General features: G+C 42.1%; 1 protein-coding gene across 2 annotated transcripts in view; it reads left to right on the top strand.

Moving 5' to 3' along the window:
* The window catches only part of LOC106878050 (SMAD family member 3), a 56,148-nt gene extending 38,189 nt beyond the window's left edge, over positions 1-17,959 (top strand). For both annotated transcript variants that reach the window (XM_089344254.1, XM_089344253.1), the window contains 8 exons: positions 2,706-2,899; positions 3,536-3,679; positions 4,770-4,829; positions 8,166-8,198; positions 12,656-12,868; positions 13,548-13,685; positions 14,992-15,136; positions 16,003-17,959. In XM_089344254.1, coding sequence (XP_089200380.1) covers positions 2,706-2,899; positions 3,536-3,679; positions 4,770-4,829; positions 8,166-8,198; positions 12,656-12,868; positions 13,548-13,685; positions 14,992-15,136; positions 16,003-16,126 — 1,051 coding nt within the window. In that variant the 3' untranslated portion in view covers positions 16,127-17,959. The remainder of the gene's footprint in view (positions 1-2,705; positions 2,900-3,535; positions 3,680-4,769; positions 4,830-8,165; positions 8,199-12,655; positions 12,869-13,547; positions 13,686-14,991; positions 15,137-16,002) is intronic.
* The last annotated feature ends 722 nt before the right edge of the window (positions 17,960-18,681 follow it).

The raw sequence follows: 18,681 nt of genomic DNA, 5'->3' as shown, positions 1-18,681 counted from the left end.
GAGGCTCCGGCAGGGGGTTGTGGCGAATCCTGCTGTACTCTTCCACCACAACTTTCTCTCACTCTTTCTTCTTGTTTCTGTTGTGCCTGTAATTCAAAGGGTCAACCTTGTTACACTGTGTCACGCTGAATATCCCCGAGAACTATGTTAAGGGTACACGTGTCTGTGGAGTGCTCAGCCACTTGCACGTTAATTCCCCGAGCAGGCTGTTCCATTGATCAGATCAACTGGAACCCTCGACGTCGTAAGCGACGGAGTGCCAACAATAACATATGAACTCACGACTTCACACTCATGTGCTAAATACCCTAACCACTCAGCCATGCACCTTCACACGTGATGTTGGTTGGTTTATTACGAACTCGCAACAACATGAAACCATGATGTTTGAAGAAGTCATCCTGCATTAAAGCCACAGCTTCACACCGTGAAATATAGTAAAAAAAAAAAACATCTTTCAATTCCACTTAGAATCGACAAAAAGGTTCATTGATTACGAAGGTCAGGTGCCAGTCTCCGACGGCTTCTGTTGGTGGCCCAAGAAATGCCACACTTGAAGACTGACCATTTTTAATGGCTTTGTTAAAGAATCACAGAAATTTTGATTCCTTTTATGGTTACTGTTGGTGTTGTGACTTGTGTTATTTTTTGTTATTGTGGGTGTTGTTGTAGTTGTTGTAGCTGTCGTTGTGTTACTGTAAATGTTATTTTTTGTTATTATTGATGTAGCTGTCGTTGTGTTACTGTAAATGTTATTTTTTGTGATTATGGATGTTGTTGTATCTGTCGTGTTACTGTAAATGTTATTTTTTGTTATTGATGTTGTTGTAGCTGTCGTTGTGTTGTTACTGTAGATGTTGTTCCTGTTGTTAGTGTCACGAGTGTTGTTGCTGTCGTTGTCCTTGTTATGTTGTCATTATCGTTCTTTTGTTGCTGTCCTTTGTATTAATGTCGTTACCGTAACAACTACAAACTCTTTCACACAGTTAACCATCCCCTTAGGATTTTAAATATATCTCCCCTATACTACAAGACAGTAGTTTGTAGAGAGGGGCTGATTAGGCTGTTATCTTGAGCAGGTCAAGCAGGCGCATAAAAACCTCCCTCATTGGTTCATGAGATTTCCATTCTAAAGGCGAGAGACGATTTGTTGAAGTCTGTCCCTTTAGCATCCAGATTATCTTCTCAAAGGATATCGCGGTACACGTGTTTCAAGCTTTATAAACAATCTGTCATTACATCAGTATAGGTATATTGTTGATATAAAAGATGGTGTAAAGCTCTCCTCAGCCTCAAACATTGTTAGTCCAAAGATTACATCATAGAAGAAAAAGAAAAAGTACACTTAGTATTACCCATTATAATAGGTTTGTCCCTTTGAAAAGGTATATCTGCATAAGGGTTCGTTGGATTTCGAAATCTGCCCATACTGTACCACAATTCAGCACAGAGTGAATGTTATATAGATTGGATTGAGTTTATATTTAACTAGCGTGTATAAGATAGAAAGAGAGGATAAAAGGTAAAAAATAAAGTGAAAAGTAAAAAATAAAAGTAATAGAAGTTAAAATAAAAGTAAAAATAAGGATAATAAAGTTAGATACATATATAAATAGGTGCAGGAGTGGCTGTGTGGTAAGTAGCTTGCTTACCAACTACATGGTCTCGGGTTCAGTCCCACTGTGTGGCACCTTGGGCAAGTGTCTTCTACTATAGCCTCGGGCTGACCAAAGCCTTGTGAGTGGATTTGGTAGACGGAAACTGAAAGAAGCCCGTCGTATATATGTATATATATATATATATATATATATATATATATATATATGTGTGTGTGTGTGTGTGTATATGTTTGTGTGTCTGTGTTTGTCCTCCCTAACATCGCTTGACAACCGATGCTGGTGTGTTTACGTCCCTGTAGCGGTTCGGCATAAAGAGACCGATAGAATAAGTACTAGGCTTACAAAGAATAAGTCCTGGGGTCGATCTGATTCAACTAAAGGCGGTGCTCCAGCATGGCCACAGTCAAATGACTGAAACAAGTAAAAGAGTGAAAGAGTAAATAAGATTTAGCAAAACTGGAATAAAGTAACAAAAGAAATAAAAATACAAAGTAGAAGAAGAGATATAATACTATAGAGTTGAGAACAGGATGATGGCTTGGATGAAATTGTAGTGGTCATAGATAATATCTTAGCTGGACCACTCGTTGAAATCTAGATTAAGGTTGTAATTTGATATCGTTGTGATGAGTGGTCAGTTTAGCCAAACAATACCACTAAAAAATTCCTAGCTTTATAAACTTATCAATTACACAGGTACAGACTTAGAAGTCAAAGTATATGGATATACTGCCAAAACAGACACACAAGTCCGGTGCAGTCTAGCTGCTTCATTCTCCTGGGTTGGTGTTAGAAAGGGCATCCAGCCGTAAAAACCCTGCCGAAACAGTCACAGACATCTGGTGCAGACTTCTGCCTGACCAACCCCTGTTAAACATTGATGATTTTGCTCAGGGTGTGCCATACAGTGGGACTGAACCTGGAACCCACGTGGTTAGGCAGCAAACTTCTCAACCGCGCAACCATGTCCAGCATATTTTGATCAGCATATTTTGTTAGAAATTTGATCATGAAATTATTCAAGTCTTAATTTTTCTTTTTCTTTTCTTTTTTTCCTTTCTTTTTATTTTTTTTGGACATTTCTAGCTCTTTAGATGGTCGATTGCAAGTTTCACACCGTAAAGGCCATCCACACGTGATTTATTGCCGTCTGTGGCGGTGGCCAGATCTACAAAACCATCAGGAATTGAGGGCTGTTGAGAACTGTGAATACGCATACCATTTGAAACGTGAAGAAGTTTGTGTGAATCCATACCACTATACCAGAGTGGAGGCCCCAGGTGAGTGTCTTGGCTGGGATTAGAAACCCTTTTGCTTGTTTACTTGTTTCAATCAGTGTTGCTTTCTCTTTTCTCACACACTTCTCTCTCTCTCTCACACATTCTCTTCTCTCTCCTTCATACTCTCTATCTGTCTGTCTCTCTTTCTCACAGTCCTCTCACCACCACCACCACCTAGTTGCATCTTTCTATGTCACGTTCTCCTCCCACTTACCTTTAAACTCTGTTCCTCTTCTCGGCCAGCCATTACTACCAACACTACCTCCATCACCACGACAATGACGATGATGAGGACTATCACTATCATTATTACCACCATAAACAACGCTACCACCACTACAACAACCATTGCTACCACTAACACCACCACCACCACCACCACCACAACCATTGCTACCGCTAACACCACCACAACCGTTGCCACCAGCACTATCATTGCTACCACCACTGCCATCACCATCATCACCACACTACTACCACCACCACCACAACCATTGCCACTGCTAACACCACCACAACCATCACCACCATCATCACCACACTACTATCACCACAACCATTGCCACTACTACCACCACCACCACCACCATTCTTGTCCTCACACACGTTTTCTCACTGTGTCCACAACTATTTCAGTCCTTCCTCCGGTTCTGGTACCTCGACACCAACCCAATGAGATTCCCGCCAGGGAGAACTTCCCGCCACTGACTGACTATGCAACAACAGTACCAAACACAGACTTCCCGGCTGGAGTTGATGAAAATACATTCAATATACCAGGTTTGTGTATTCTGCTCATTATTATTATTATTATTATTGTTATTATTATTATTATTATTATTATTATTATTATTATTGAGTGAGAGAGCAGTGCATGCCATCAAAGTGACACTGGGGTAAAATATACGAAGCCCAGTATACCCATCATGACTACCCGTCTGATAAGGGTACACCAGGCACATGCTTCACAACCATATGTGTGCGATATGGTGATCTCATATCAAGATAAACAGCGCATGACCTTGCAGGTGGGGCCCAGTTAGAATTTTCTTCAGGTCGAGTAACCCATCCTGCTCAAAAGGTCCCTGAATAAGGTTTGTTTAAGGATGTTGAGCAAAACACCCATGTTTCCAGGGGCAAATTATTCAAACCCCAAAGAATTCCTCTCAACACATGATACTCCCCCACTACTTCTGCTCATGATCAGAGATGCACATATCGTCAGCCACCAAGGGACATGCTCAACTGGTTAAGGTCAAACAACTGACAAGCAAATCTGTGATATTAAGCAGAATATTTGCTGTATTTGCCCATCTTTTTATACCAAGACAAAAACAATGTACATGATAACACTTCCAATCAGTTAAGATCAGAAGCCATGAGAGCCACTGCCTGGTACTGTCTCAAGACATTGTGGTATTGAGCAGAATATTTGCTGTAGCCAAAAGAAAAAAATGTGGGAAAAAATCTCCCAAAATTCGCACAGCTCAGATATTGCATCAAACAATGTCGGATATTGTAACTCGACTATTTACAAAGAGAAATCAAGTGTTTTAACGAATGTAATAACGAGATTTGTGCTGAAATTCATATTTAAGTATCAATGGGTTCAGTTGGGTAGCTTCAGCTAGGTTGGATGGTTTGACTGAGGACTGGCAAACCAGGAGGCTCCAATCTGACCTGGCGATGTTTCTACAGCTGGATTCCCTTCCTAATGCCAACCGCTCTGACAGTGCAGTGGGTGGTTTTCACATGCCACTGGTACAGGAGCCAGTCAGGGAGCACTGGCACAGAAATTTTCCGGCCAGCTGGGAGCCAGGTTGGTAACAAAAGGGTTAACAATTCTTTTTTTTTTTTTTTCTACTTTTAGAAACTCCACCTCCGGGCTACATTAGTGAGGATGGTGACACTACAGACAACCAAGGAATGGGTAAGTATGACCTGTAACACTCGGATGAGTGAGAGTGAGGGAGTGTTGAGTGTGAGTGAGGGAGTTTTGAGTGAGATCTGGACAGTTTGGCCAGTTTGAATACAAAGCAAGGAGATCGTTGGGGCCAGATATGACTGGTTTACATGTTAAAGGGTTAAAGAGAGTAGGGAGTTTGTTGGTGGGAGATTTGGCTGTTACATTGTGTAAGGTCAAGTAACTACATAGTAGCTCCCTCATTGGTTCATGTGGTCCCTATTTTAACCCTTTACCATTCAGATTACCTTGTCAAATGTAATCTTTATTTATTCATTGTTTTGAGATTTCAATGATGTGATTGTTCAATTTTAGAATGGCATTGTAGGGTAGGTGTGAGAGGCTGGATTTGGCCTGTTTGAACATGAAGCAAAATATTTGGGCCCAATATGGCTGGTTTACATGTTAAAGGGTTAAAGAGAGTAGGGAATTTGTTGAGGGGAGATTTGGCTGTTACGTTGTATAAGGTCATGTGACTAAACAAGCTCCCTCACTAGTTAATGTGGTCCCTATTTTAACCCTTTAGCATTCATGTTACCCTGTCCAATGCAATGCTTATTTATTTACATTGTTTTGAATTAATCCTGGATTATAGCTTTGAGATTTCCATAATGTGATTGTTTATTTTTATAACGACATTGTAGGGTAGGTGTAAGAGATTGGATCTGGCCTGTCTGGACATAAGACAGGTAGAATATTTTGGCATAATGCAGCCATTTAAAATGGTAAATGGTGAATGGTTAAACTCACAGACGCCATAACATTGTGAAGAGTGAAAAATTTTCTTCGGTGGGCAGGTGCGATTGTCTGTAGAATGTTTTAATTGCCTGCTAAACGAGCAAGCCAGCTGATACCAACTGTTTTGATAGCGGAATGGCTGGTTAGGTTGACCAACGGCAAGATTGGTATGTTGGTTGGTTGGGGAGGCGGGGGGGGGGTAAAGAGAGATGGGTAGATAGATAGATAGATAGATAGATAGATAGATGAGGGGCTTATTTTGATAAATAATGTAGAGAGAGAGAGAGAGAGAAAGCAAGAGAAAGATAGAAGGGAGGGAGGGAGAAAGAGAGAGCAAGAGAAAGATAGGAGGGAGGGAGGGAGGGAGAGAGAGAAATCAAGTAATAGAGAGAGAGAAAGACAGATCGATAGGCCAAAAGAGAGAGGGTGTGAGAGAAATGGGTAGGCCAAGAGAGAGAGAGAGAGAGAGAGAGAGAGAGAGAGGGGCAGATGGGCTAAGAAAGAGTGGTTTGATAATTAGACATATGTAGATAGATATAAAGACTAATGCAGAGAGAGAGAAAGAGAGAAAGAGAAAGAGAGGGGGGGGGCTGTTGACTTAGATAGAGAGAGACTTAGAGAGAGAGAGAGAGAGGGAAATAGTCAGAAAGACAAAGAGAGTGTCAGACAGGCTGACTGAGAGAGACAGATAGGCCAACTAAGAAAGAAAGAGGGTGACAGAAGGGGAGGGGGGAGGGGGGAGACAGAAAGAGTGTGTGGACAGTGAAACAAAACAACCAATTATCATAACTGTTTCATTCTCCACCTATCTGCTGCTACTACTGTGTGTGTTTAGCCCTGAGTCGACTCAATCCTTGTGAGTGGATTTCGTAGATGGAGTCAGTGTGGAGGCTTGTCGTGTGTGTGTGTGTGTGTGTGTGTATATTTAAATATATTTATGTGTGTACATATATGTTTCTGTGTGTAAATATGCATGTATATATATATATATATTTATATCTTTTGTCTTTTCAAAGAAGATATTTCTCCCAGCATTCACTATTTTCCTCTCGTTCTGGTCTAATGACCCTCCTTGTTTGTTTTCGTTCAGTTTCCTTGTATGTCTCCACTGTGTTGTTTTTGTTCCGAACTTTGACCCTCCATAAATCCTAAATTTTATTTTAGAACTTATGGGAGCAACTATCTTTGAAGACGCATATTGTCGTTCAATGCTCGAAATGAGAAGTAGACAGACAGACTGATAACTGATGAAGGGTCGTTCTTTATGTTACTTGCCCTGTTTTCCATTTTTTTTCTCTCCTTGTTTGTGTAATTAACTCATTTGTTTATGTATTTCATGTTGTATACACAGTTGGTGATGTCCGTACCCATATATGCATATATATATATATATATGTTGTTGGCACTCCGTCACTTACGACGTCGAGGGTTCCAGTTGGTGAAATTAACGTGCAAGTGGCTGAGCACTCCACAGACACGTGTACCCTTAACGTAGTTCTCGGGGATATTCAGCGTGACACAGTGTGACAAGGCTGACCCTTTGAATTACAGACACAACAGAAACAGGAAGTAAGAGTGAGAGAAAGTTGTGGTGAAAGAGTAGAGCAGGGTTCGCCACCATCCCCTGCCGGAGCCTCGTGGAGCTTTTAGGTGTTTTCGCTCAATAAACACTCACAACGCATGGTCTGGGAATTGAACCCATGATCCTATGACTGCAAGTTTGCTGCCCTAACCACTGGGCTGTTGCACCTCCATGACGCCTGCTGGGTTCGGCTTCTCTACATTGATAAGGGGCAAATACCCTGAAACTAGTCTGTGGATGCCAGACCAGCAAGGGGAAGCGACTGACCTCCTCTGGTCGAAGGTTATGATGGACACAGAAATATGGCATCTGCATCACAGTTTTGTATCCCTGAAATTAGCAGATGTCCTTTGGAGGTTAACCCTATTTTCACTCTTCCTCTCTCTTTCCCCCTCCTTCCCGCTTTCACTCTCTGCTTTTCTCTGTTTGTCTCCTTGTCTCTCCCTACTTCTTTGTCTGTCTGTTTGTCTCTCCCGCTCTCTCTCTCTTCCCCTTTTTCTCTCGGTTTATGTGTGTGATCGTATTTCTGTTTATGCGTCTGAGGAGAAAAGAAAGGATTTATGTTGTGTTGACTCAATCACTCGTAATCTCTCTCTCTTCCTCCCCCTCTCTCTCCCCTCTCCCGTATAGAGACCATCTCTCTTTCTGTCTGTTGTTTGCTGACGGAACGAGTCGACTCCAGGAGGATTTGAAACTTAAAATACAGAGAAAGATCCGGAACTAAAACTAAAATCACATTTCCTTTCAGATGCTTTGACAACTCTTTCCATTCTATCACAGATTTTCCCCACTGACGCAAGGGGCCACACATTTTGAAGGCGGCAGGGGGGGGGGTTATAGGTGATTGAGGCAACATTCAGTGCTTGGTTGGTTCTCCCTTCCATTGAAAACTGACCTCAGCAATACTTAATATCATGTATTTATCCAGTCTGGTCTTTATTATTATTACAAACTGACAAACTGTTTCTTCCTCTTTCCTACAGATGGCGTTGATTTGTCTCCAAGTCCCCCTATAGGTAAGGCTGCTTATTACATATTTGTCTGTCTGTTTGTCTGTTGGTATTGTTTGGCCCCAGCTTAGCTCTAAAACCACGAGGGCACGTGGTCTAGTGCTTAGGGTGTTAACTGGAACTCTGTCGGTTATGACGACGAGGGTTCCAATTGGTCCGATCAACGGAACAGCCTGCTCGTGAAATTAATGTGCAAGTGGCTGAGTAATCCTGGTGTCACTGGTGCCAAGCTGTATCGGCCCCTTGGACAACATTGATGGCACGGAGAAGGGAGGCTGGTATGCATGGGCAACTGCTGGTCTTCCATGAATAACCTTGCCTGGACTTGTACCTTAGAAGGGAACTTTCTAGGTGCAATCCCATGGTCATCCTTGACCGAAGGGGGTCTTTACCCTTTACCCTATGTACATATAATGGTGTGGAGGAGAGGTTGGTATGCATGGGCGATTACTGGTCTTCCTGAAACAACCTTGGCTCGACTTGTTCCTCTGAAGGGGAACATTCTAGGTGCAATCCCATGGTCATTTATGACCGAAGGGGGTCTTTACCCTTTACCCTATGTACATGTAATGGTGTCGAGAGGGGGAGGCTGGTATGCATGGGCGATTACTGGTCTTCCTTGCCGAGACTTGTGCCTCGGAAAGGAACCTTCTAGGTGCAATCCCATGGCCCTTCATGACCGAAGGGGTCTTCACCCTTTTACCCTACAAAACCAGCAAAATTTCTTTTATATACATTGAGTGGTCATGCTGGTCCAGTAGAGCAAACTAGAAACCAAAGTGTATCCCTAAATGGTTGCGAACCACTGTATAATCCAACCACCCGTACAGGCTGTTCAACAAGATATTGTGGAATCCTCATCTGTTGTCTACGACAGGAGAGTCCATGATCTCGACCAGCAGACCATTAATCAGAGGCAGTCCAGCCTTGACCATCTCGTCTTTAGTTCAGGTTTTCTGTACTTAGGACTACGTTATCGAATGTCTTTGATTTGAATATGGTTTAGTCTTAGGCCAGCTTTGAACTAACGGACTTGTGGATCAGATGTTCCACATGTGGCCACCCTGCCTTGTGTGCAGATTTTCTTTTGTGTATCTAGAACTATATTACTGCAACTGTTAAGTTGTGATGAAGATGGATTTGTCTGCAAGTCATACTACTACTACTACTACTACTACTAGTAGTAGTAGTAGTAGTCTGCTAGTGGTGTCGTCTGCTTGTGTTGGTGGTCGTCGTGGTATTGTCTGAGACTTGTCACCATGTAAAATATCTGAGCAGCTGTAATGTGTGTGTTTGTATATATATATGCATATATATATATGTATATATATGTATATATATATGTATGCGTGTATGTGTGTATATATGTGTATATAAACATACATACACTCACACATCTATCTATCTATATATACATAATATATGTAAGTGTGTGTGGGCAGGTCCATAGCTACATATATGTATAAGCACATGCATGTGTGTATGTACACACACACACATATATATATATATATGTAAATATATATATGTGTGTATGTACTTGTGTGTAGGTTCTGCCTTTAAAATGCTGGCTGTATATGAACGTGAGTTGGTTACTATGTTAACAGTATCACGTGTCTGTCCATGTGTATATCAGAGAGCGAGTATGTGTATGTATGTGTATACATGCACACACACACACACACACACACACACACATATATATATACACACACACACATAGACAGACAGGTGCAGTTGTAGACATAGATTTGTTGCTGAGGTGGATGAAATGTGTGTGTGTGTGTGTGTATCTTGTTTCTGTGATTTGACTGCGGCTCTGCTGGGGCACCACCTTGGACGGTTTTAGTCAAACAAATCGACCCTAGGTTTTATTTTTTAAAACTCTAGTACTTAGTCTATCATTCATTTTTGCTGAACCACTAAGTTACAGGGATGTAGACACACCACCACCGGTTGTCAAGCAGTGTTGCGGGACAAACACAGACACTAAGACACACAGACACACACAACAAGCTTCTTTCAGTTTCCTTCAACCAAATCCACTCACAAGGATTTGGTCGGCCCGAGGCTATAGTAGAAGACACTTGCCCAAGGTGCCACACAGTGGAACTGTACCCGGAACCATTTGGTTGGTAAGCAAGCTACTTACCACACAGCCACCCTTATGTGTGTGTGTGTGTGTGTGTGTATAAATAGCATAAAACATAAATTCTTGATTTCTTAAAAATATGTCTGCCTCTGGAGAGGATGTATCACGATTCGTTAAATGGAATGAAGGCCCTTTCTGAGTTATATAAGACTTCTAGGCCCATTTTATAGTTTCCATGGCATAATATCTCCCCTGCTAGGTGGGACACCGGTCCGTCACAGGAATACTCACCTTTGCCAGCTGAAATGAAGTGTCTTGTTCAAGGACTCAACGCATCACCTGGTCCAGGAATTGAAACCACAATCTTACGATCATTAGTGCGGCACCACTAAACCAGGTTCTTCCACTTGTGTCATAATTAAGGAATGGGAATTGTGATCAGGAGATAATCTCATGAATCAAGAATTCCTTCAAAACTGACATGCCGTAGAGGAAAGGGTTCGCCAGTCCTCAGTTGAATCATCCAACCCATGCTAGCATGGAAAGCGGATGTTAATCGATGATGATGATGATGATGATGATGATATTTGTGTGTATGTGTAGAAAATATTAGGTGCTGCTTCCCAACCACATGGTTCCGGGTTCAGTGGCACCTTGGGTATGTGTCTTCTACTATAGCCTTGGGCTGACCAAAGCCTTGTGAGTGGAGTTTTTGGTGGACAGAAACTGAAACAAGCTCGCCATATATATATATATATATATATATATATATATATATGTATGCTTATACATATATATATATATATGTATATATATATATATATATATGTATAAGCATACATATATATATATATATATATATATATATATATGTATAAGCATACATATATATATATATATACATATATATATATATATATATATATATATATATATGTATAAGCATACATATATATATATATATACATATATATATATATATATATATATATATATGTATAAGCATACATATATATATATATATATATATATATATATATATATATTTAAGAATTTAAGGAATGGAGAAAAGGTTACAATTTTAATATCACAGATCCCTATGGATCACACAGGTTGTAATCCTTTGAAACATATGTAGGAATAAAGTATGCAATTATAACATGCGTTTTCTCCATTCCTTAAATTCTTAAATATACTCAAATACCCAAAATTTCAAGGAGTTCCTGCCTTAAAAACAGGAACTAAAACCACAGATATTTTGTGTTCTTTGCTACATTGGTTTCTATTAACCCATTTATTCTATCAGAAGAATTTTTATTCATTAAGATAGAAGAATACACATAATTATATATATATATATTTATATATATATATATATATTATAATATATATGAGTGAAAAACAAAAACAGGTTGTTCACATCAACCCCCCCTCCCGCCAAACGAATGATTAGGCAAGGCAAGGGAAATAACTCCTGTATGTCATTGCTTGGATATTTGCATGATATTGCTTAATAGATGCGAGTGTCTGCTACTCCCTCCTCCTACTCCTTTTTCTTCTTCATCGTCATCATCATTGTTGCCGTCATCTCTTGCTGTTTTATCTGTCTTGATAAAGAATACATTGCTGCTTTTCTGATCTGGGAACCAGCTGTGCTTGAGAAGAAGACGATCCATCAAGGCAAGTGAAATCACAGATGCTGACATCACGCAACTAGCACCCATGGCAGTGGCACATAATATCACCCATTTACACTCTTGGAATGGTTGGCTTTTGGAAAGGCATCCGGCCATAGAAAACCCTGCCAAATCGGACTGGAGCCTGGTGCAGCCTTCCAGTTTACCTGTCTCAGTCAAACTGTCCAACCCATGCCAGCATAGACAACAGACGTTGAACGATCGTTTAACGTCCGTTTTCCATGCTAGCATGGGTTGGACGATTTGACTGACCCATGCTAGCATATATTCATGTCTTGCAAATGGCACCCGTGTTAGTGGCACATAAAAGCATCCATTACACTCTCGGAGTGGTTGGCATTAGGAAGGGCATCCAGCCATAGAAAACCCTGCCAAATCGAACTGGAGCCTGGTGCAGCCTTCCAGTTTACCAGCCTTGGTCAAACTGTCCAACCCATACCAACATGGACAATGGATGTTAAATGATGACGAGGCCTGGGTTTGGTGCAGGGTCTCCTACAGCACCCGTGGCGGCATTGTGCTGCAGGGACTGAACCAGAAAATGCTCGGTTGCAAAGGAGGCACCTTGACCCCTCGGCCATGGTCAAACCTGTAAATTTTTTTCTTCTTTTTCTTTTTGTTTCTTTTTTTCCTTGTTCTCATTTTGTCTGTTTTTCTTTTTTTTTTTTTTGCAGATGCTCAGCCTGTGACATATCGAGAGCCAGATTTCTGGTGTTCGATTGCCTACTACGAACTCAATACCAGAGTAGGCGAGACTTTTCATGCCTCGCAGCCGTCTCTCACCGTCGATGGCTTCACCGATCCTTCCAACTCCGAGCGCTTCTGTCTTGGTCTGCTGTCCAACATTAATAGAACACAACAGGTGGAGATGACCAGAAGACATATTGGTAAAGGAGCAATCACTCAGCTGGGGTTTGCAAAGAAGGGACGAAGGGACCTTTGGGATATGGGTGGGTTTGTGTGTATGGCTGTGCTGTTTGTGTGTAGTTTTGCTGTTTGTATGTATGTGTGGTGTTTGTGTGTGTGTGTGGTTTTGCTGTTTGTGTGTGTGGACCGGTTACACCCACTGGCATATACTCTTTTACTCTTTTCAGTCACTTGGCTGCGGCCATGCTGGAGCACTGCCTTTAGTCGAGCAAATTGACCCAAGCCTAGTACTTATTCTATCGGTCTCTTTTTGCCGAACTGCTAAGTTACGGGGACGTAAACACACCAGCATCAGTTGTCAAGCGATCGTGTGGGGGACAAACACTGACACACAAGCATACACACACACACACACACACACACACACACACACACACACACACACACACATATATATATATCTATACATATATACGACGGGCTTCTTTCAGTTTCCGTCTGCCAAATCCACTCACAAGGCTTTGGCCGGCCCGAGGCTATAGTAGAAGACACTTGCCCAAGGTGCCACGCAGTGGGACTGAACCCGGAACCATGTGGTTGGTTAGCAAGCTACTTACCACACAGCCACCCCTGCGACTACACACATATATATATATATATATATAAATAAATGATTTGTTGTTTTTTTTTTATTGTCAGGTCGAGGTGTGAGGTTGTATTACATTGGAGGGGAAGTGTTTGCAGAATGCCTCAGCGAGAGCGCCGTTTTTGTCCAGAGTCCAAACTGTAACCAGCGGTACGGATGGCACCCAGCAACTGTCTGTAAAATACCCCCAGGTGAGTCACTAATTAAAATATCTACCCAGCCACCTTAGAATTTGTCTTTTACTCGTTTACAATCGTTAGACTTTGGCCATGCTGGGGCACCACCTTGAAGAGTTTTTACTGGAATGAATCAACCCCGAGTACTTAATTTTCGTTTTTAAGCTTGATACTTATTCTGTCAGTGTCTTCTGCTGAACTGGTAGGTTATGGGGACGTAAACAAACCAACACCTGTTGGCAAGTGGTGGTGGTGGGGAAAAGACACATACTCATATATATCATCATCATTATCATTATCGTTTAACGTCCGCTTTCCATGCTAGCATGGGTTGGACGATTTGACTGAGGATTAGTGGACCAGATGGCTACACCAGGCTCCAATCTGATCTGGCAGAGTTTCTACAGCTGGATGCCCTTCCTAACGTCAACCACTCCGAGACTGTAGTGGGGGCTTTTTTACGTGCCACTGCCACAGGAGCCAGTCAGGTGATGACGAGGAGTAGGGGGAGAAGTACACTGTTGCTGCAAATGATGCTGGTGATGGTGATATTGATGGTGTTACTGCTCTTACTGATATGATGACGGCAGCGATCGGTGGGGGGGAGGGGGTTGTTTGCGGTTGTTAGAGGCTGTGAAGATGAAAATAGCTATTTGATCATTGATGGTGATGATTTGTTCCTCATCTTTTTTCTTCTTTACCTTCTTCATCTTCCTCTTTCATCTTTTTCCTCTTATCATCATCTTCTTCTCCTCCTCTCCTTCTTCTTCTTCTTCTACTTCTCCTGTTTCTTCTCCTCCTTCTCCTCCCCTTCTTTTCCTCCTCCTCCTCCTTCTCCTCCTCTTCTTCTTCATCGTCGTCGTCATCGTCTTGTTTTTCTTTTTCTTCTTGTTTTTCTTCTTCTTCTTCTTCTTCTTCTTCTTCTTCTTCTTCTTTTTCTTCTCCTTCTCCTTCTTCTTCTCCTACTTCTTCTTCTCCTGCTTCTTCTTTTTCTTTTTCTTCTTTTTCTTCTTCTTCTCCTTCTTCTTATTCTTCTTTTATCTTTTTCCCGTTTTCATCATCATCATCATCATCTTCTCCTCCTTCTTCTTCTCCTTCTCCATTTTCTTCCTCTTTCATCTTTTTGCCCTTCATCATCATCATCATCATCTCCATCTCCTTCTTCATCTTCTTCTTCTCCTTCTTCTCCTTCTTCTTCTTCTTCTTCTTCTTGTTCTCCTACTTCTTCTTCATCTTCTCCTTCTTCATCATCTTCTCCTTCTTCTTCTTCTTCTTCTCCTACTTCTTCATTTTCTCCTTCTTCATCATCTTCTTCTTCTAGGCTGTAATTTGAAAATCTTCAACAATCAAGAGTTTGCTGCAATGCTGGGTCAATCTGTGAATCAAGGCTTTGAATCTGTCTACCAACTCACCAGAATGTGTACTATACGAATGAGTTTTGTGAAAGGGTGGGGAGCCGAATACAGGTGAGTCTCCTGCGATTCCTTAACTCCCTTCTTTTCTTTGTATTCCCCCCCCCCCCTCCTCCTCAAGGGACCACTGCTTATCTTGTATTTGTCTTATACATGTTTTTATAAAGGCGTATGGTTCAGTGGTTCGAGCGTCTGACTCGCAATACTGAGGTAGTGAGTTCGATTCCCAGACCAGGCTGTGTGTTGTGTTCTTGAGCAAGACACTTTATTTCACGTCGTTCCAATTCACTCAGCTGTAGAAATGAGTTGTGACGTCACAGGTGCCAAGCTGTATCGGCCCCTTTGCCTTTCCCTTGGATAACATCAGTGGCATGGAGAGGCGGAGGCTGGTATGCATGGGCGACTGCTGGTCTTCCATAAACAACAATTTTCTGTATGTTGTATATATTTGTAAGTCCTGGTGTTTTTGTTATGTATTTGTCTGAATACCTAATGCGCCCACTATGATAGGAATTGTTTCTGTTTTTAAACTCCACGTTCGAGTTTACCTCTATCTCCAGGTCTTTTTAAGACAGCCAAGCTAGCAGAATGCTTAGCAGGAATGGAGTTAATCTAATTACACTGACCCTAGTGCATAACTGGTACTCGTTTTATCGATCATGAAATGATGAAAGCCAAAGCTTTACGTTCTGAGTTCAAATTCTGCCGAGGTCAGCTTTGGCTTTCATCGTTTCAGGATTGATAAAACGAGTACCAGTTACGCACTGGGGTCAGTGTAATTAGATTAACTCCATTCCTGTGAAATTACTGGCCTTGTACCAAGATTTGTAACCGTTTGGATTACCATTCCAGAATACCCTTCATGTATATTTTCTGATTATTTTTTTTTTTTGACCCGTTTCTTTTTGTATTTTTTTCAGACGACAGACAGTAACGAGTACGCCATGTTGGATAGAGATCCATCTGAACGGGCCCCTTCAGTGGCTGGATCGTGTCCTCACACAAATGGGCTCTCCGGGCCTGCCGTGCTCCAGCATGTCCTAAGAGAGTGCTTTACTGTTAAAGGTGTGTACATGTGCGTATGAGCACGAGAAAGCGTGCATGCGTATGCGTGCGTGCGTGCGTGTGAGTGTGTGTGTGTGTGTGTGCGTGCGCATGTGCGTCGGTGCACTGTTTGCGCAGAAGTGTGTATGCGTGTATGTCACTGCTGTTCCTGCTGCTGTTCACGTTCACAATGTCGATGATGATGATGATGATGGTGGTGATGATGATGACGATGGTAAAATTTGTGCTGGTGGTGGTAACAGTGGTGGCGGTGACGACGACGACGGTGGTGGTGATGGTAAAGTTTGTGGGGGTGGGTGGGTGGCTGACGGTCAATGACAAGAAGCTTGTAGAATCGGATGAAGGTGGTGGTGGTGGTGGTGGTGGAGGACGATTGAAAGAGGAGGAGGAGGAGGAGGAGGTAGTTGTAGGGTAGAGGTGGTTGCACCAGTGATGGTAGTGGTGGTGGGAGTGATGTTGTTGTTATAGGAGCGCTTTAATGAGTCGATGTATGCGATGTATGCAAACTGTATCAAACAGTTGGAATATGGGACGTTTTGGCGCAGCTGTTTTGCCGCCGCCTTATTGGCACTGCTGGTTTGATGCTGACTTACTTGACATCAGACATCTTAATGTCTTTCTCTTTCTCTCCCTTCTTCCCTCCCTCCCCTCTTCTCTCTCTCTCTGTTAATGTGTGTGGTCGTATTTCTATTTATGTTATCTGAAGAGAGAGAAAGAGTTTATGTCAGGCGTATTCAATTAATAAAGTCTCATCATTCTCTCTCTCTCTCTCTGTCTGTCTGTCTGTCTCCTCTTATTTCTCTTTCTGTGTCTGAGAAGAAAACAGTTTATGTCATTCAAAAACCATATTCGATTAATTTCTCTCTTTCTCTGCATGTGTATAACCTGCTGCGCATGCACGCATGTGTATGTCCGTCTGTGTGTGTGTGTTGGCACCCACAGTGCTGAAAAGTCCCCTCACCGAAACCGGTTCGACGATCCTGTCAGCTAGCTCGGCCGTGACCAAAATCGTTGGCGACCAAACAGCTGCACCCAAACGGCTCATCCAAGTCTAGGTGTGAGGGCAGGGAGAGACGGCAGGCGAACACGGTGTCCCGTAGCCAACAGGTGTCATATGGGGGGAGATGGGATGGAGTGAGGGGAGACTAGAGGGACTCACTGGTGGTGGTCGTGGCTGGAAGGTAGAAGATAAGATATAACGTGGTGGCTTTAGTAATTTATATATAGATGCAAAAATCAAAGAAATGTTTTTGTAGATTTATTATTATCACTTATTATTATCATCATCAATTCGTAAGGCAGTGTGTTGGCTGAAATGCCTACTGGCTTTGTTTCTGATGGTTTGTGCTCTGAGTTCAAATCCTGCCTAGGTCTGATTTACATTTCATCCTTTTAGGGGTCTTTAAAATAGATACCAGCCTAGCACTGGTAGTGGTTTTAATCGACTAGTCCCTTCCCCTGCAAAATCTTCAGGCTTTGTGCCTATAATAAGATGGGTTATTATTATTGTTATTATTGTTGTTGTTGTTATGGTGGCAAGCTGGTGGAATCATTAATTAGCTTAATGGGTAAAATGTCAAGCTCTGAGTTCAGATTCCGCTGAGGTCAACTTGGCTCTTCAAGCTTTCAGGGTTGATTAAATAAATACCAGTTGTACACTGGGGGAGATGGGGACGTAATCGACACCCCCTCCCCTCGAAATTTGCTCTTACACACACACACACACACACACATAAATCGGACTGGGGTCTGGTGCAGCTCCTCAGCTTGCCAGCCCTAGTGAAACCGTCCAACCCATACTAGCATGGACAACGGACATTAAGTGATGATGATGATATATACACTCACACAAGACGGGCTTCCATACAGTTTTCATCCACCAAATTCACTCACAAGGCATTGATCGGCCCCAGGGTCTACACTTGAAACCTCAAAACTAAAAGGCCAGCTTCTTGGCCATAGAGCCACGCCTACACCTATTTCTTGTTTAGACTCTCCCTCCATGCCAGCCCCGACTGAACATTCCAGTTGTGACCATAACTTGTATAGGCATAGTATACCTTGCACTGCATTTGCTCAGTGTGTCCTTCCTTGCAAAGATGGTTTGTGTGTGATTTATGCGAGATTTGGCTGTTGTTTCTAGCAGGTCGGTCGACCACATAGAGGCTCATTCGCGTCGTTTGTAGTTGCGGCGGTGAGAAACATGTTCTTTTGATTCCAGTTCCTTTCACACTAGTCTTCATTTTTTTCCTCCCCTCCTGGGACCTGTGAAACAAATTAATCAGTCTGCAGAGCTTATATTTCTTTATTTCACTTCTTTAACAAACTTTGTTCTAAGATGTAGTTACCACTACCACAATCATCATCATCATTATTATTATTATTATTATTATTATTATTATTATTATTATGATGATGATGATGATTGTGGTGAGCTGGCAGAATCGTTAGCACGCCAGGCAAAATGCTTAGCGCTATGTTTTCTGAGTTCAAATTCCGCCGAGTTCAACTTTGCATTTAAGCCTTTCGGGGTT

The sequence above is a fragment of the Octopus bimaculoides genome, chromosome 28, assembly GCF_046866305.1.
Source record: "Octopus bimaculoides isolate indiv1 chromosome 28, ASM4686630v1, whole genome shotgun sequence".
Taxonomy (NCBI): domain Eukaryota; kingdom Metazoa; phylum Mollusca; class Cephalopoda; order Octopoda; family Octopodidae; genus Octopus; species Octopus bimaculoides.
The sequence above is the reverse complement of the archived record's forward strand: the minus strand, read 5'-3'. Positions and strand labels throughout refer to the sequence as shown.